The sequence below is a fragment of the Astyanax mexicanus genome, chromosome 19 (genome assembly GCF_023375975.1).
Source record: "Astyanax mexicanus isolate ESR-SI-001 chromosome 19, AstMex3_surface, whole genome shotgun sequence".
Taxonomy (NCBI): Eukaryota; Metazoa; Chordata; class Actinopteri; order Characiformes; family Acestrorhamphidae; genus Astyanax; species Astyanax mexicanus.
Window position 1 is genome coordinate 1519126 of NC_064426.1, and position 18231 is coordinate 1537356.

The 18231-nt window shown below is 36.7% G+C and overlaps 1 protein-coding gene across 13 annotated transcripts in view; it reads left to right on the top strand.

Annotated features, from left to right (window-relative positions):
- The window catches only part of LOC103031569 (uncharacterized), a 54358-nt gene that overhangs the window by 25461 nt on the left and 10666 nt on the right, over positions 1-18231 (top strand). For 10 of the 13 annotated variants that reach the window (XM_049468188.1, XM_049468178.1, XM_049468183.1 and 7 more), the window contains exon 3: positions 45-290. The exons of 2 other annotated variants lie outside the window; for them this stretch is intronic. In XM_049468188.1, the coding sequence (XP_049324145.1) occupies positions 45-290 (246 nt within the window). Of the gene's footprint in view, positions 1-44; positions 291-12726; positions 12973-18231 lie in introns of all 13 variants that reach the window. One more of the 13 variants, XM_049468190.1, reaches the window with a different exon arrangement.

Below are 18231 nucleotides of genomic sequence, written 5' to 3' on the forward strand. Positions count from 1 at the left end.
TCTGAGCTGTAATCTAATCTGAGCTGTTAATCTGTAATCTGTAGCCGGGGTGTCGTCAGTGAAAATGACAAACAGCTGTTTCTCCATTACGGAGAGAAAAGTTCACTGTTGGTCTGATGGAGATCAGATTCAGTTCAGCTGGACTCTGGATGGAATTCCTCATAATCAGAATCTGACTGATGGGAATCGGACTCTCCTGCTGGATGAAAGATCTACTGGAAACTTCACCTGCACTGTAAAGAATCACGTCAGCAGCGGATCTGCTACTGTTATAATAGAGCCCTGTCCTGGTAAGTTTGGCTTTAAGCCAAAAGAACAATAACAACAACAGTGATGTAATTATTATGTTATTAACAGAGCCACCCAGCAGATCAGTGTGATGTAATAGGTATTTAATTATAATATAAAAAATGTTGTTGAAATATTTTTTAAATATTGTATTCCAACCGAAGGGTGCTATTTCAAGAAATGTTTGGTTAAATGTAAATTTATCATGTCCACTGTCCTCATCTATATTACTGTTTTAGACTGAACTGATCTGTACTGGTGAAGAATTGCTGTATGAACTGTGAATTTAAGGTCTAATAGAAGCTCTTCTGCTCTGGTTCTCTCTAGAGATGTTTGTTCTGGTCTGGGTTCTGGAGATCATCGTCCTGCTGGCGCTGTTGGGAGGTTTTCACATCTATGGCAGAATCTTCAGGAAACGGAGCATCAAACGGAACAGCAGATCAGCAGAGAGTAAGAGCTTTGAGTTTCCTGCAGATTAAAGTTTCCAAATGAACACCAGCCCTTAACCCAAGTCCCATGAACAGCATTTCAGCTGGGATCTTCTAGATCTCGTCGCTTTTAGACTCTTTGACCTGTTTTCTCAGCTACAACTGAGCACTCTCGCCGCTTTTAGACTCTTTGGCTTGTTTTTCTGCACAACAGCTGCACATTCTTGCCGCTTTTAGACTCTTTGGCTTGTTTATTGCGCTACATTTGACCCCTCTCTCCGCTTTAGACTCTTTGGCTTGTTTATTCCGTTACAACTGTGATTTATTGCCGCTTTTAGAGTCTTTGGCCCGTTTTCTGTGCAACAACTGCGCATTCTCGCTGCTTTTAAACTCTTTGGCTCGTTTTCTGACACATAGCATTCAAACTTTAACTCTCACATTTTAAAAATCTGCTTAATAGGGGATCATTTTGCGGTTTATTCCTAAAATACCTTGCGGGCCACTCCACATATGGCCCACGGACCGTAGTTTGGACACCCCTGTTCTAGAAGTTCTCACAAAGACACCAAAGGACTGATGATGAGGATGATGATGATGATGATGATGATGATGATGATGATGATGATGATCCAGAGGGAAAGAGCTGGGTTTCATAGAAAGTCAGTAAAGCTGATCTTAGTGTAGAACATGGTGCTGTGCTGCTTCTGCTCTGCTGTTAAAGCATCATCCTCCACTGTGTGCTGTGTTCCACAGGAGCTGGAGGAGAACGAGGCTCTGGAGAACATCTTGGATCATCATGAGGAGAAGAATCCCATCAGAGGAAGAGCTGAGAATCCAACAGACTCTCCAGCTCACCCACCAGAACCAGATCCAGTCCGGTCAAGGTTATTCAGCTGGTTTAGGACGTGGCTGAAGATCATCTCTTAGTACAAACTCCCCCGTCCCAGTACTAAAGTTATTTACTCTCTTAGTTTAAAATATCAGCTTTATTTTATCACATGGTGTTTTACAGTCCTATTTACCGCCCTGTTATTGTACCTCAGGATTAAACATGCTGTTTTTATTCATGGAGGGCTAGTGAAAGATTTATTTTATTTGTATTAGCTGGTTTACATCAGAAAATCACCCCACAGCATATCCTAGCCTAGCCTAGCCTAGCATAGCATAGCATAGAAAAGCCTAGCTTAATTTTATTATTATTGTTGCTAATTGTAAAAAATATTTTTTTTACTGATTTTCGTTACTGAGATATCTCCCTGCTACACAGATTAGCCTAGCCTAACACACATACACAGCTAACACCAAGCTTCGCACTGAAAGATATTTCTATATTTAATTATTTTATCTCAGGTTTATCTTCATATGTTTAATCTATATATTTTTAATTCTGTATGATTCTATCTCTTTTCTTTCTTTTTTATATTAATAAATAGTTTTTGTTGGAACATTCTTCAATAAATCTGACAAAAGCTATGTCTCTCCATTCATTACTCTGCAGGTAAAAGTCTAAATTCTAGAGTTTAATAAAATACTTAAATACTTCTGTAGAAGTTGAAGCATCAACTCAAGCTTTTTACTCTTTAAGTAAAAGTTTAAAAGTACTGGTTTCAAATGGTAAACTTATATCCTTACGTTATTTTGGTTATAGTCCTTATTTTAATTGTTTTACATTGCTAGTTTTTATTTTGGGTTTTCTGTACTGTCAAAAAAGATGATATCACTTGTTGAATTTTATTTTAAGGGAGTCCAAGAGAATTATTTATTTTAGCAGGAGAAATAAAATTCACTCAGGTCAGGATTGTGATGTTACTTTTACTTTTTAAATGGATAATACAGATTAAGGGTTTGATTTTATGTTTTATGATGTGATGAATAATCATGTTGGTTTTGAAACTGTGTTGGACTATAGAGGGATTTTATGTAAAATTTTGAAAGGTGAGCAAATTTTTAATGATCTTTTAACATAAAACCTGCATTTTTATGTAACTGATGGTCTGTTTTAACTAATGCTGTTAATAATGTCTGGTTAAAATGTGTGGTCTGTGGGTGTTCTGGAGATTCTCCTCCTGGTGGCGCTGTTGTCAGGCTTTTTAATTTATATCAGAATCCAGAGGATACGGAGCAGCAGATCTGAAAGTAAGGGTTTCTGTGTTCAACCCTCCTTATAAAGCAACCATAATGATCAAGAGTGAAAATGACCAAAATCAAATATCATATAAATGGGAATTTATACAAATTTTATTTGTATTATATTTAAATTTATGTTTTTCTCCACTCCGGAGGTTTGCCAGTAATAGAAACCTAATTAACCCAAAATAAAATGTTCTGTGGCCCACATTAAAATTTATTCAATCATTAATATAAATAGAAACACCACAAAACTCAATATCTGATTGAAATTTGTTTTACCTTTTTTGGATAAATTGTAAAAAACAGCATATTTCTCAATTGAAGATCCTGAGATTTTAAACTGAATTGAATTGAATTGAATTAAATTGATTACATACATTTACAGTTACATTATTTTATTCATAAAGGCAATTGAAATAGAATAATTTAGTCAAGAATTGCAAAGAAGAAAATTTGAGATTTGTCCCAAAAGGATGATTTGATTTGATATCAGTTATAAGTATACAATATAATATATTATTATAATATATTTATTGTAAGACTAGCTTTGACAGGCAGGTGACAAATCTCTGACCAACTAACAATCTCAATCTAAATATTACGTTGTTTCATTTTTATTTATTTAAATTATTTCAGTCACATATTAATTCTACAACTTAAAAAGCAGAAAATACATTTTAAATGAATATTGCCAAAAATATTTAATCACCCATCTAAATTACTAAACTCAAGTCCAGTTGTGTAATTTCCTCACTGGTAAATATTCCACAGCCAACTGTCAGTGTGCGGAGTGTAAAGTTTGGCTGAGGGGGGATCATTATGATTGTAGTGTGGAGTTGTTTTTCAGGAGTTTGGCTCCGCCCCTTATTTCCAGTGAAAGGAACTCTTAATGTTTCAGAATAACAAGAGATTTTGGGACAATTTCATTCTCCTCAATTCAACTCAACAACAACACTCTGATGGATTAAGAGTAGAGAATGTGATCCACAGGCCTGTACTAATGCCTGTATTTCAGTTCTCCTTGCTCTCTAAATCATACATCATAAAATCCATACTATATTTAGAATAGCTACTATAATAATGGGGCCTAAATCTAAAACTCAGAAGTAAATGTAGAAAAATAATGATAATTATATTAACTTTAGAAAGCCTTTAGTACTTAAGCTAATATGTTTTCTTTAGAATAAAATATCCTAATTTGTATTATCTTTAGCCTACGCTTCAGTAAAAAGCAGAATATGTGACTTTAGACTTTCTGTCACGTTTAGAAGTTGAGATCTGAGTGTGACAGACAGTCTAAGGCTGTATCTTCAGCTCAGACGTCTCACTGCTAGATAGTGGTGTTCGCTGTGGGTGATGTGTTAAGATTTTTGATCACAGATAAAATGATACTCACGAGTTAAAATTGGTTAAACTTAAAAAGAGAGAATTATGATACATTTAGTGAGCATTTTAACTGTATCACTTTTATACACCAGGTATATTAGGAAAGGAATGTACTAAGAATTGATCAATGAACCAATGACCATCAATAAAATATGCTTCTTGTTCTTGTCTTTTGTAAGGAGCACACTTCTAGTATACTCTGTTGGGTATAAAAAATATATTTTAATATATTGTTAATATACTACAATTTTAAGCATGTTAGAAATTTACTTACTTACTTTACTTACTTACTTAAATTACTTTTTAAAAAGACATAGATAACATTAAAAGATACATAATAATAATAATAATAATAATAATAATAATAATAATAATAATAATTATTATTATAATAATAATAATAATTATAATAATAATAATAATAATAATAATAATAATAATAATAATAATAATAATAATTATTATAATAATAATAATAATAATAATAATAATTATAATAATAATAATAATAATAATAATAATAATAATAATAATAATAATAATAATAAAACGTACTTTAGGTGAACTGTGTAAAAATGTGCAAAAATATATTTGGAAACAAGTATTTTAGAAGTATATTGAATAACATTAAACTCAAAGTGTACTACATAGTAGTCTATGTTTTTAACTTTAACTTTTTTACTGTTTTTAACATTACTTTTTCAAAATAAAACTTTTTTAAATAAAAACTTTAAATCCAATTTATGCCTATTGGATCCTTTTGTAAATTTCACAAACCATCCCTAAACGCTAAAACAAACTAAATTTTATAAAAAAAAAAATTCTAAATTACATATAATTAGTAAAAAAAATAGCACTTTTAATTTGCCTCTTTGGCTCTAAGCACTGTTTTTTTCCAGTGCAGTGGGCGGGGCTAAGCTATTGTTTCATTGGCTTATAAACTTTGTTATTGGCTCATTTATGGCCTATTCTGATTAAGAATGGTCTTAATTAGTATTATGTGTAACAAAACATTTGAAAAAAAGAAAAAGAAAATAGTGTCCATTGTAATAGATGCAGGGTCTGAAAGTGTTTAAAAACTCCAGCAGCACTGCTGCTGTATTTGATCCACTCACTGTACCATCAGCACAACACACACTAACACCTCATACACCACCACCATGCTAATCAGTGCAGTGCTGAGAATAACCACCCACCACCCAAATAATAATAATAATAATAATAATTAAAAAAAATAAATAATAATAATAATAATAATAATAATAATAATAATAATAATAATAATAATAATAATAATAATAATAATAATAATAAAAGCTGCTCTGTGGTGATTTTCTCTCCTGTGGGTTTTGAGTATTTTATTGATTAGAAATCATCTCCCACTATTGGTTTAATTCTCCTTTAAAATGAGTTAAGCTTCATCGTGCTGCTTCTAGGAAGGTCATGTGATCCTGAAATAACCAGAAAGGAAGTCGACTTCTGACCGTCCACTGAATTACTCACCGGTTTCACAACAAACAACAGATCAACAAAGCCTGTTTAGCTGTTGATCAGTACAGCGTATTGTGGATTTGCTTGTATTTTATGTTTTATAGATGGTCTACAGGTGTGATGAACCTATACAATTTTACAATAATGTTAGACAAGCTGTCATCCATGCACCGTGCACTTTGGAGCATTATTAATTCTCTTAATTAGTCATGGGTGTGTTTAATTTTGGGCAAAACGTGAAATAAACCAATCGTCATTCTCTCAAAGAGTAGATCAGGTGATCTCTGGCTTTGTTGGGTTGCTATTGTAACGGTGCAGCTACCTGGACGTGTTCAACAAACTCTTCTCAGCAGAGGAAACTGAGCTGCTGGTTGACGCTGTGAAGGAGCTCCAGCAGCTCATTTACGGGAACAGCAATGTTATTTTATTTACTATTCTGTTTATTGTTGATTTAAAAGTTGGGTTTGTGTTGCTGTGTGTTCATGTGTGTGTAATAAGTGGGGGCGTACGCTCGGCTCGGCACGGCGCCTGTGTTACCGAGATAGCGATGAACGTCTGACTGTTGGCGTCTGTCTAGGTTGTATTCAGTCAGTGGAGCTCCTGTGTTTTCTGTTACCAAGATAAACAAGATAAAACTCCAGAAATGTACCTGAACACACCTCATTTCCAGAACACCACGCCCATCAGTGTAGATATATTCAGAAGCTCTGCTGCTGTTTAAACCAGACAGAAGGAAGATAGGAGTGAAAATAGACTGTTGGATGGGTGTAAGGTAGCGATGAGCATTACACGTCTCCTTGTGCATGCATGGTGTAATATAAGACCGTTATAAGTTAGAGAACCAAGTTGGTTGGCCATCATGGCCAAGCATCAATACATGGTGGTCAAGTTTTAGCTCATCGTCTCGCCTCTGACACGTTTTTTCTTTGCAATCCTGTGTTTCCTCACCTCCACCCACACTCTCCATCACTTCCCTTTCTCCTATTGGTCACTCTTCTTTTCTCTCTCTCTCTCTCTCTCTCTCTCTCTCTTGGTCTACAGTATTTACAGTATATTTCAGTCTGGGTTAAACTTTCTTAACCCTCCTATTATCTTTGGGGTCAATTTGACCCCATTCCGTGTTTAAAGTCTCTGAATAAATGGTTGACATTAGTCTTGTAATTTATATTTATCGCCTTTTCTTAATTTGATAAAGACAATAAGTAAAATATAAAATGTTTCAAATGTTTTTAACTTTAATATCTTATTTATAAAGCCTGTTTTTTGGCATAAAACCTGAGAAATCTCAATGTTTTACACATATTTGTGTGGAAATAATGTTAAGATCACTATGTTGATCAGTTTTATAATCTACGGGTCTAAATGTCTCTTCACTTTAGGCCCTGTCTTAACAACTCAATATTAATAATACTCATATTTTATTAATAAAACACTTATGGTAATACTAGATCCACTGATAATTTGTCTAAATAACATAATAAACATAAAGAAAGCATTGTTAAATTATGTTAAATTATGTTTAATTATAATAATTTTCTGGAGGTTTAAATTGCTGGAATAAAATTGACTTAGATAATAAAGGGTGTTGCCGCATTTGAGGATAGCATGAGGGGTTAAAATACGTTTAAAAGTGCTGCTAATGATTCTAAAAGTGATAATTATTATAACTGGAAATGAACCTTAATACCTCTTTAACAAAATGTTTCTTTATGGAAAGAAAAGTGTTTTTTTTTTCATTGGAATTAATCAATTAACCCCTTATAGCATCTATTTTATAGTTTGGTACTTTGAAAGTGTCCATATAAGGTTTATTTGTGTTTATAAATGCAAAAAAGTCTATTTATCCTGTAGAATTAAACATATTGCTTTTATTTTGTCAGTTTTGCTACAGTTTTCATGCTTTGATCATTGTATTTGATTATATGACTAATAAATCATTCATTCTGCTCCTTCACTCTTTCTCCACTCTCTCTATTCATTTAAGATTAAGAGATTTAATTAGATAAGACAATATTTGTTATATATAATGCATCCAAAAGCAGTGTGTAAGACTGGTGGAGGAGAACATGATGCCAAGATGCAAAAAAAAAAAAAACGTGATTAAAAACCAACCAGGGTTATTCCACCAAATATTGATTATTTCTGAACTCTTAAAACTTTATAATTATGAATATGAACTTGTTTTTTTTTTTTGCATTATTATTTGAGGTCTGAAAGCTCTGCATCTTTGTTTCATTTTAGAGCAAATAAATACTTTAAATGAGAATATTTTTATGTGGAATTCAGGAAGAAATATTGTCTGTAGTTTATAGAATAAAACAACATGAACAAATGTTAACTTTACTCAAATATAAACCTATAAATAGCAAAATCAGATAAACTGATTTAGGAACTGAAGTGCTCTCTTCATTTATATATATATATATTTAATATATATATATTATATATATATATATATATAAATATATATTTGATGTATATTTTGTGTTTTATTATCAATACAAAATAAGAATAATACAAAAGTTGTATCTGTTTAAGAATCAGCAGAAAGGTCAGAGGTTAAAGGTCGTCGGCCTGAAAGGTTAAATAATGTGATCTTTTTTCCATAGACTCACTAAAGCTGTGAAACTGGCTTTTCCCTGTAAGTACAGAAACTCTTTATTGTGACATTCTGTCCATTTAATTTAGGCAGAAACAGGAAGTGAGCTGTTACACAAAGTAATGGCACTTCCTCTTTTTCTTGCAAAAGCCTCTTAAGTCACATAAAATATTAGGCAATATCAGCCCTGCCTCATTCTCTGCGCTCGGCCCCGAGCGACGGACCGCGGGCGAGCCGGCGATCCTCAGCCTCCCGGGTTCAGCAGAACTTCTGACGGTTCTGGTTTCAGTTCTGTGGAGAAGATGAACGCCCTGCTGATCTGTGGAGCTCTGCTGGGGTTATCTGGACCGGCTCTGGTTTCTGGTGAGTTTTCTTCAGCATCGCTCTTCATTCTGCAGCTGCAGAGCTTTCAGTTTCTGAGAGAAACACAAAACAGATGTGGGTTTTTCGTCCTTAGGGAGTAAAAACAGCCTGAAGACGATAATTCAGGCTGGAGCTTCTAAAAACTCTTAAAATAAAAGAAAAACACACAAAAATATCCTAAAGCAAAACTTTTAGTGTTAAATCAACACTGTTAGTGATATAATGTCAAAAACATTATAATCTAGGGTTAAATTTGCACCAGATCTCCAGAAATGTTTTCATGTTGACTCAAATTTAAACTTGATATGTTCTTTTAAAGTGAATTTTTAGTACATTTGTGAGTAAAACTGGTTCTTTATGCCTTTTAAAAGTTTCCTCACACTCACAATAGTCTCAACTACAGTTTTTTTTAAAGATTTATAACGTTTTTCTACTTTTTTTTTAAAGTCTTTTAGCATCTGAGTTTTCCATTATTTTAATTCAGTGCTTATGCATGTGTTATAAAGCCCAATGCAGGTATCCTTCAAATAAAGACTTACCATCTGTTGTATTATCTCCACAAAATTCATTAAATTACTATAAATTTAGGCTGATATGGGTAATATTTATTGATCCACACATACAGAAGTAGTGAGTAAGTCATGTGTAAAAAGTTCTTCACACTCACCGATCTCTACAAACATACAGAAGTTAAAAGGCTTTTTAATTGATAAAAGAACCACTTTTAGTCTCTAGAAACACAAACTCTGTATAAAATGAATTGAGTTTCATAAACATAAAAGGTGTTCTTAAGCAAATCCAAAAACAAAAAGCAGCGTTCCAAAAAAAGCTTTTTTAGAGCAAAATAAAAATGTTATTAATGGATGCAGTAAAACAACCAGCTTAAGTTATTTTTAAGAGCTATTTTTGTAGATAAGATAAAAGTAGAATTTATATGAACCTAAATAATGTTAAGCTGCTATACACTTCTTATCAGTTAAAGATCTCTACAAAATAAAGGCGCGATAAGAGTTTTTTTAAGTGATTCCATAGAAGAACCATTTTTGTGCTTTTTGCAAAAGAACGTAAGAAAGAATCAATTTTAATTCCGCTAAAATTTGATTAATTAAAAGGGGAGGGGTAAATGTGAGGAAAATTCTCATAAGTTGAAGGTACTTTACGTTTTTAAAAGTTTCCCCACATCCCAGAAAAAACCCTACAGTTAAAATATAAACAGCTCATTATTCATTCATTTATTCATTTATTCATTTATTCATTTTTCCTTATGGATGCTAAAGATTTTATACCCTATTTTCAGAATTTGTACACAATTTGCAGTTTTTTTTTATAGTCATGCATTTTTGTCCATTTTATAAAAATATAAATATCTTTAAAATGTTATTTTTTTTATGGATAAAATATACATATTTTTATTTATAAAATGTTAAACATTTTTTAAATAAAATAAAAATAAAATCTAAACATATGTATAAATAAAATATTTAATATCTACTCGTATACACACTCTTGTTAATAACAGTTATACTGGAGATGATGATGTAGAAATTATTGCAGCATGTTTCATTTTATATTATAAAAAATCACGGTTGCTATAAATGCTTTTATACGTAACATCACCATCTATAAAATCGGTCTGGATGTTCTTTAGCTTGTTAACTATTAATAAAAGTGTGCAATGTTATAAATATACCCACATTAAAAGTGTATTTTTTTTAGCATGGGAACAAATGGGTGTAAAATTTGTGTAATAATTTATTAATAAACTGTTTCCATTTTTGGTTTCTGTGCAAAAAAAAACACAAAAAACTATAAATACTCCAACATACATGCTTGCTGGTAATTTTTTAAAATATTTATTAAATGTATGTGTATTAAAGACAAGGTTTCTGGATATTTTTATTGAGTTAATACTCAGTGCCCTATAAAGTCATTAATCTGATCATTCTAAACACATTTTAACACTGCCTTTTAAAGCAAGTTGATCATTATATAAGTTAATGTTTATTCAATGTTATAAATGCTAATGCAGGATCATTTTAATAAAGAGTTACCATCTGATTTATTATCTATACAGAAATAACAATAAATGATTATAAATTTATTCTGATACGGGTAATATTTACTGATCTACACATACAGAGGTAGAGTGTAACGCTGAAAAATGACAGACGTCTCAGCCTGTAGAAAGTTGTAGAGGTTCTTAATCTTCAAAACACTTCAAAATTATTGATAAATTGTAATAATAGTTGTGAGGGTTTGATGGAGGTTAAATGCAGTTCTCTTCAGTGGATTCTCTTTCTAAAGGTGTAGATTAGACTATCAGACTTCACTGGTTCTGATTAATGATCATCTTCTTCATCTTCTTCCTCTGCAGGTCTGATTACAGTAGATGATCAGTGCAGATCTGATCAGAGCTGTGTGTTTTATGGAGCTGTGGGACGCCCGCTGTACCTGCAGCTTCCTAAAGATGAGGAGGAATTAAGATTAAAGAAGAACAACAGTGGAACTACTTCTGATATTGTTTTCATATATAGAAACAAAAAAATCAGAATAAACCATCTAGATCAAAGATGGCAGTTTAATAATGAAACCAAAACCATGATAATAACCAGAGCAGAGAAAGAAGATTCAGGAAGATACGAATTAGAGACCTTCAGTTCGTCTGGGAGAAGCACAGGCAGATTCTATCTCCATCTGATTATAGAAGGTAGTTCTGCACATCACACTGCTACATCTACACAACTCAGTAAATCATTCACAATCATAAACTCTTAAATCCACTGACAGGGTCTGAATTAAATGTACAGAATTTATTTAAGATATTTTACTTGTAAAGAAACTAAAATGTGCATAAAGAGCAGCAATAACCAGATTAAAGTTTATCAGTAAAGTTTAAACACGTCTCTTTAAAATACATATAGATTTATCTTTAGATTCTATTGGCTGCTGCTCTTCTTTAATTCACTACTTAATGTGATTATAGATTATATTTATAGTTGTGTGTAAATTCATGCAGCTGTTATTAAATGATCTCTTTAAGCTCAAGATTATTATTTACTTTGGTTAGAATTAATTCTAATCTCGGCTGAACTGTAATCCAGACTGAACTGTTATTTAGACTGATTTATAATCTATATTGCTCTTTAAGGGCGGCACGGTGGCGCAGTGGGTAGCACTTCCGCCTCACAGCAAGACGGCCTGGGTTCGATTCCCGGCTGGGGCGACCCGGGTCTTTCTGTGTGGAGTTTGCACGTTCTCCCCGTGTCTGCGTGGGTTTCCTCCGGGTGCTCCGGTTTCCTCCCACAGGCCAAAGACGGCACGTTCAGGCTAATTGGAACTTGGTTGAAATTGCCCCTTAGGTGTGAGTGTGTGAGTGAATGTGTCTGTGTGTCTGTTTGTGTCTGTCTGCCCTGCGATGGATTGGCGGCCTGTCCAGGGTGTATCCTGCCTTCCGCCCGATGCCGGCTGGGATAGGCTCCAGCACCCCCCCGCGACCCTTAATGGATGAAGCGGTTGATAATGACTTGACTTGACTTGACTTGACTTGATTGCTCTTTAATCTGTGAGTAAATTGTAATTTAGACTCAGTGGCTGTCTTATTTGGGCTGTAGTCTGCATTGATCTGTAGTCTAATCTGAGCTGTAATCTGCACTGAACTGTAATCTAAATTAAGATATAATCTACTTTTGGCTGTAATCCGGATTGAGCTACGAGAAACTGTAATCTGGATTGAGCTGTAATCTAAACTCAACTATTATTTAAAGTAACCTGTTATCTTAACTGAAATGTAATCTAGATTAACTATTGATTTGAGCTAGACTAACTCTATAATCTGAGCTTTAATTTAAACTGCATTGTAGACTAAATCATTATTTTGACTAAACTATAACTATATATTACCTGTGAAATAGACTCGTCTGTAATGTAGTCTGAGATGCAATTTACACTGATCTGTAATCTAGATTAAACTGTAATCTAGATTAAGATGTAATGTAGACTGAGCTGTAATCTAATCTGAGCTGTTTAATCTGTAATCTGTAGCTGGAGTATCTTCAGTGAAAGTGACGAACAGCTGTTTCTCCATTACGGAGAGAAAAGTTCACTGTTCATCTGATGGAGATCAGCTTCAGTTCAGCTGGACTCTGGATGGAATTCCTCATAATCAGAATCTGATTGATGGGAATCAGACTCTCCTGCTGGGTGAAAGATCTACTGGAAACTTCACCTGCACTGTAAAGAATCACGTCAGCAGCGGATCTGCTACGGTTATAATAGAGCAATGTCCTGGTAAGTTTGGCTTTTAATGATTTCTGATTAATGATTTATCATCTGATTTTGTTAAAAACAATAATAACAACAGCAGTGATGCACTGGAGATTTTGGTATCTGACTAAATATTGAAGGGAAACTGCAAAATCAGATATAAAATGGAAAAATACATATTTCACACCCGGCATAACGCGTGATGCAATGCTCACTGCTATCTCACACCCTGCAAACAGTACAAATTCATCTTCGACGATTATATAATTTCTAACATATTTGTAGCAGAAAACACAGGAGCTCCACTGACTGAATACAACCTAGACAGATGCCAACAGTCAGACGTTCATCGCTATCTCGGTAACACAGGCGCTGCGTACACCCCCACTTATTACACACACATGAACACACAGCAGCACAAACCCAACTTTTACATCAACAATAAACAGAATAGTAAATAAAATAACATTGCTGTTCCCGTAAATGAGCTGCTGGAGCTCCTTCACAGCGTCAACCAGCAGCTCAGTTTCCTCTGCTGAGAAGAGTTTGTTGAACACGTCCAGGTAGCTGCACCGTTACAATAGCAATCCACCAAATCCGTCAGAGCCCAAAATGAATTAACCACACCCATGATTCATTAAGAGAATTAGTACTTCCCTTTTGTGCATTTCGAGCCAAGCAAGGTGTACTTTTCCCGTTGTTATGAAAGCAAAGACACACTGACACGCCCTTAATTAAGCTGCATGGTGCAGGGGGTTGATGGCTCACCTATAGATCACCAATATAGTGCCCATAGTGTCTAACCCCGTCACTGTGGGGCTACACAACAGAAAAATATGTTACTGGTCAAAAGTTTAGAAATACAATAGAAAGTAATTTTCTATTGAACCTGGTATTAATAGGTTCTGGAGTTTGATAACAGGAGGATGTAATATCCAGTAAGATCTAAGTAAGATGGCAGTAAAATCTTCAGTATTGCTTGGCTGTTGTTTCAATACAATTTTTACTAACACTGAACTGTAGTATTAACTATTTTCCTTCATTGTAAGTGTAAATAATCAGTAAATAATCCTGTTCCTCTACGCTGGAGCTCAGATGATGCTGCTTCTTCATCAGTCAGGCTCTTCCTGTATCTTCAGAAGAGCTCTGTTAATTTTCTATTACAGTTTAAGCCAATCAGGAGCTTTATTACTCACTAATGATCATGTGATCAGCCCACATTTATATACATTTACAAAAAGAGTACAGTTAATTTAAATTTAAATGTTGATGGCCTTCACATTTTCAGCATTGTTGATGTTCATTTTTATATTAAGAAATGTTTTATTACGACTACATGCTAATCTGAGCTGCAATCTAATCTGTAATCCAGATTTAAATTTAATCTAATATAAAATGTAATGTAGATTGAACTGTAATCCAGACTATACTGCAATCTAATATAACATTTAATCCTGACTGAACTTTAATCCAACATTTAATGTAGACTGAACTATAATATAATATAAAATGTAATCCAGACGGATCTGTAATCTAATATAAAATGTGATCTGAACTCTAATTCAGACTGAACTGTAATCTAATATAAAATGTAATCCAGACTGAATAGTTATCTAATATAACATGTAATGTAGACTAAACAGTTATATAATATAAATGATTTAATCTATTATATTATTTTTAATATTTAAAATACACCTCATGGATGCACTGGGACGCATCATCAGTGATGTATCCTGAGGTCATCGGGTGTTTCGGGTCTTGCAACATCATACACCCTCACCCAGGCGACCCAGCCAGGGGTGATCAGGCCCCAACTTGCGTCCCAGTAGCAACCCACGGATCTGCCCTCTTCATCCAAAGCCACCTAGTAGCCTTTTCGGCGGCTTCGCTTGCGGACTTGATGGCCCTCTTCTTTGCTGCTCCCACGATGCCCAGGCGGCTGAGGACCTTGCACAGAGACCTCCCTGCAAATCCCCTGCAGCCTACTTCTATGGGCTCGTAGAACGTCTTCCAGCCTCCTCCCCTGCACTCCTCCACAAGTTCCTGGTATTTAGCCCTCTTCCTCTCATTTGCTTCCTCGATGTTTTCTTCCCAGGGCACTGTCAACTCCAGTATGATCAGCTGTTTTGAAGACTGAGAGGTCATGATCATATCTGGACGGAGGGTTGTTGTTGCGATCTGCTGGGGGAACCTCATTTGCTTACCCAGGTCGACCTGCAGCTGCCAGTCAGATGCTGTATGGAGTAGGCCTGCTGTCGCATGTTTGTTTGTTCTGGGTTTTTCTCCAGCTTTCACAAAGTAGATTGCCTTCTTTGGAGCATGATGGTTCTTGCTGGAGCTGATGGCTGAAGCTACGCTCTCAGCGACTGCCTTAAGCACCTGGTCATGGCGCCAGCGATAGCGACCATCTGCTAGAGCCTTCGGGCAGCCGCTGAGGAGGTGTTCTAAAGAGCCTCTACCAGAGCACAGCGGGCAGGAAGGTGTCTCACTTTTCCCCCACACATGGAGGTTCGCTGGGCTTGGCAGGACGTCGTAGACAGCTTGGACCAGGAAACGGACCCGCTGGAAATCCGGCTGCAAGATGTTTGTCCAGGTGATCCTTCGCTTCAGAGCGCTCTCCCACCTTGTCCATGCTCCCTGTTGCCGTAATCCTACTACCCTGCTCAGCCGCTCTTCCTCCACACCTGCTCTGACTTCCTCCTGGATCAGGTGGTGCCTTTCCTTCCCACGTGTCTGGCTAATGAGGATCTTTGGGAAGTACCCCAAGCCTGCTCTGCCTGTTGCCTCAGTGCCCACCAATTCCTTCTGTCTTAGGCGTGACTCTGCCAGCTTCACTGCTTCCCTAGCCTTCCACTTTCTTCCTGTCCTCACCTCGATGCCGGCTGCTGACACTTTGCTGTCCTTTGAGTCCCTGTACTGTAGAGCTTCTCTGGTGCGTGCCACCATAAACTCTTCTGTCAAACCCCTGAGAGGAAGCTGCAAGATGTTGCTCGTACCATACAGTGCAGCGCTGGTGAGGCTGCGAGGAAGTCCCAGCCATTTTCGAAGAAAGCTGCTGATCCTCCTCTCCAGGGACTCAACTGCTGTCATTGGGACTGCGTAGATTAACAGGGGCCACAGGATGCGGGGCAGGATTGAATGCTGGTAGATCCAGGCTTTAAACCTACCAGGCAGGCCAGACTTGTCTACCTTGGTGAGCCAGGTACCGAGTTCTAAACTGGCCTTCTGGATGGCTGCTGAGTCCTTCAGGGTGGAGTCAAAGAGTTTCCCCAAGCTCTTCACTGGTTGCTCTGTGATGGTAGGGATGACCGTTCCTGAGATGGAAAAACGGAACTTGTCAATCACCTTCCCCTTTTTCAGGACCATCGATCGTGATTTGGAGGGCTTAAAACTCATCCTTGCCCAGGTCATGAGCTTTTCAAGCCCTTGCAGGATCCACCTGCACCCTGGGACTGACGTGGTTGTTACAGTGAGGTCATCCATAAAGGCTCTGATGGGAGGCTGTCGTACACCTGACTTGGTCAGGGGCCCTCTGCATTCCACCTCAGCTGACTTGACTACCATGTTCATGGCCAGGGAAAAGAGGACAACAGAGATGGTGCAGCCTGTAATTATCCCTTTCTCCTTGCTGTGCCAGTCTGATGTCTCTGACCCAGAAGTAACTCTCATCCTAAACTTATTGTAGTAATCCAGGATGAGGTCCTTGATCTTACTGGGAACATGGTGGAGGTGGAGAGCGAGTTCTACCAACTTGTGTGGTATGGACCCATAGGCATTAGCCAGGTCCAACCACAACACAGCTAGGTCGCCTTTGTTCTCATGGGCCTCCCGGATGAGTTGCGTAACGACTCCAGTGTGTTCCAGGCAGCCAGGAGCAGAGATCCCTCCCTTCTGTACTGATGGGTCTATATAGCTGTTCTTGAGAAGAAACTCTGTCAGTCTTCGAGAGACGATGCTGAAAAACACCTTCCCTTCCACACTCAGCAGTGAGATGGTTCGAAACTGACTGATGTCTCGCGAGTTCTCCTCTTTGGGGATCCAAACTCCCTCAGCATGCCTCCACTGGTCGGCCACTTTCCCCCTTCTCCAAATCACTTTCAGGATCTTCCACAGATGCCGTAGAAGCCCTGGGCAGCGCTTGTAGACCAGATAAGGGGTTCCACTGGGGCCTGGGGCTGACGCTGAACGGGCCGCCTTGACGACCTCCTCCACCTCCTTCAGGCTTGGCTCCTTCAGGTTGAACTCCATTGTCGGGAGATCTGGCCTGATGAGAGCTTTATTGGGCTCCAGTTCCAAGTCTCTCTGAGGATCGCTCACAGTGTCCTGGAGAAAGTGATTTACTTGCTCTATAGAGCACTCAAGCTGCCCGCTGCGCTTGTCCCCGAGGAGTTGTTTGGTAAAGCCAAAGGGATTTGCGATGAAAGCTGCTCGCTTCCTTGCCCTCTCTTTCGCCCGTCTCCGGTGCCACTCTGCTCTGCGAAGAGTCATCAGCTTCTTGCGCAGGATGTTTTTCAGTTCCAACAAGGGTTTCTTCTCCTCCTCTGCTGCAGCCTTGTACTGTTTCTTGAGGGTGCGAAGCTCCTGGCGCAAATGATGTATCCGGGTGGCTCTGCGGCTCATTGTGTAGGAAGTGGATTTTGATTTTCCTTTATCCACCTGTCCAAATCTTTCTGAGGCATAGCTGATGATGATTGTAGTCATTGATGTGAGTCGGCTGTCCACGTCTCCTTTGGCTCCTATAATCTGAGCTGTAATCAAATCTGAAATCTGTAATCTAGATTGAAATTTACCTTGTAATTGTAAACTGTAATTCAAACTAAAATATAATCTAGACTGAATTGTGATCTAATCTGAGCTGTATTTCAATATAAGTTGTGATCTAATCTTAACTGTAATAAAGATCTAAATAGAACTGTATTCTAGATGAATGTGGAATGTAGCCTGAGCTGTAATCTAATCTGAGCTGAGGTTGATCTATAATCTATAATCTGCAGCACTGACCACCTGAGACCAAATTTATCATGACTAGATGATGATTAGTGAGTAAAATTCTGATCTAGATTGGTATTAAATGGTTGAAAGCTCTTAGAACAGATCTGCTGAAGCTGAGAGCATTAACACTGACTAATAGATAAAAAATATATATTCTGTAACAGCAACATCTGAGGTTGTGTAGACTATGGGATCATTATTTCACTGCTGTGTGTTGTCTGTTGTGTTATTACTGCTTATTAATGATTTATACTGTGTTTATTACCTAATTACTAACATTAACACTGT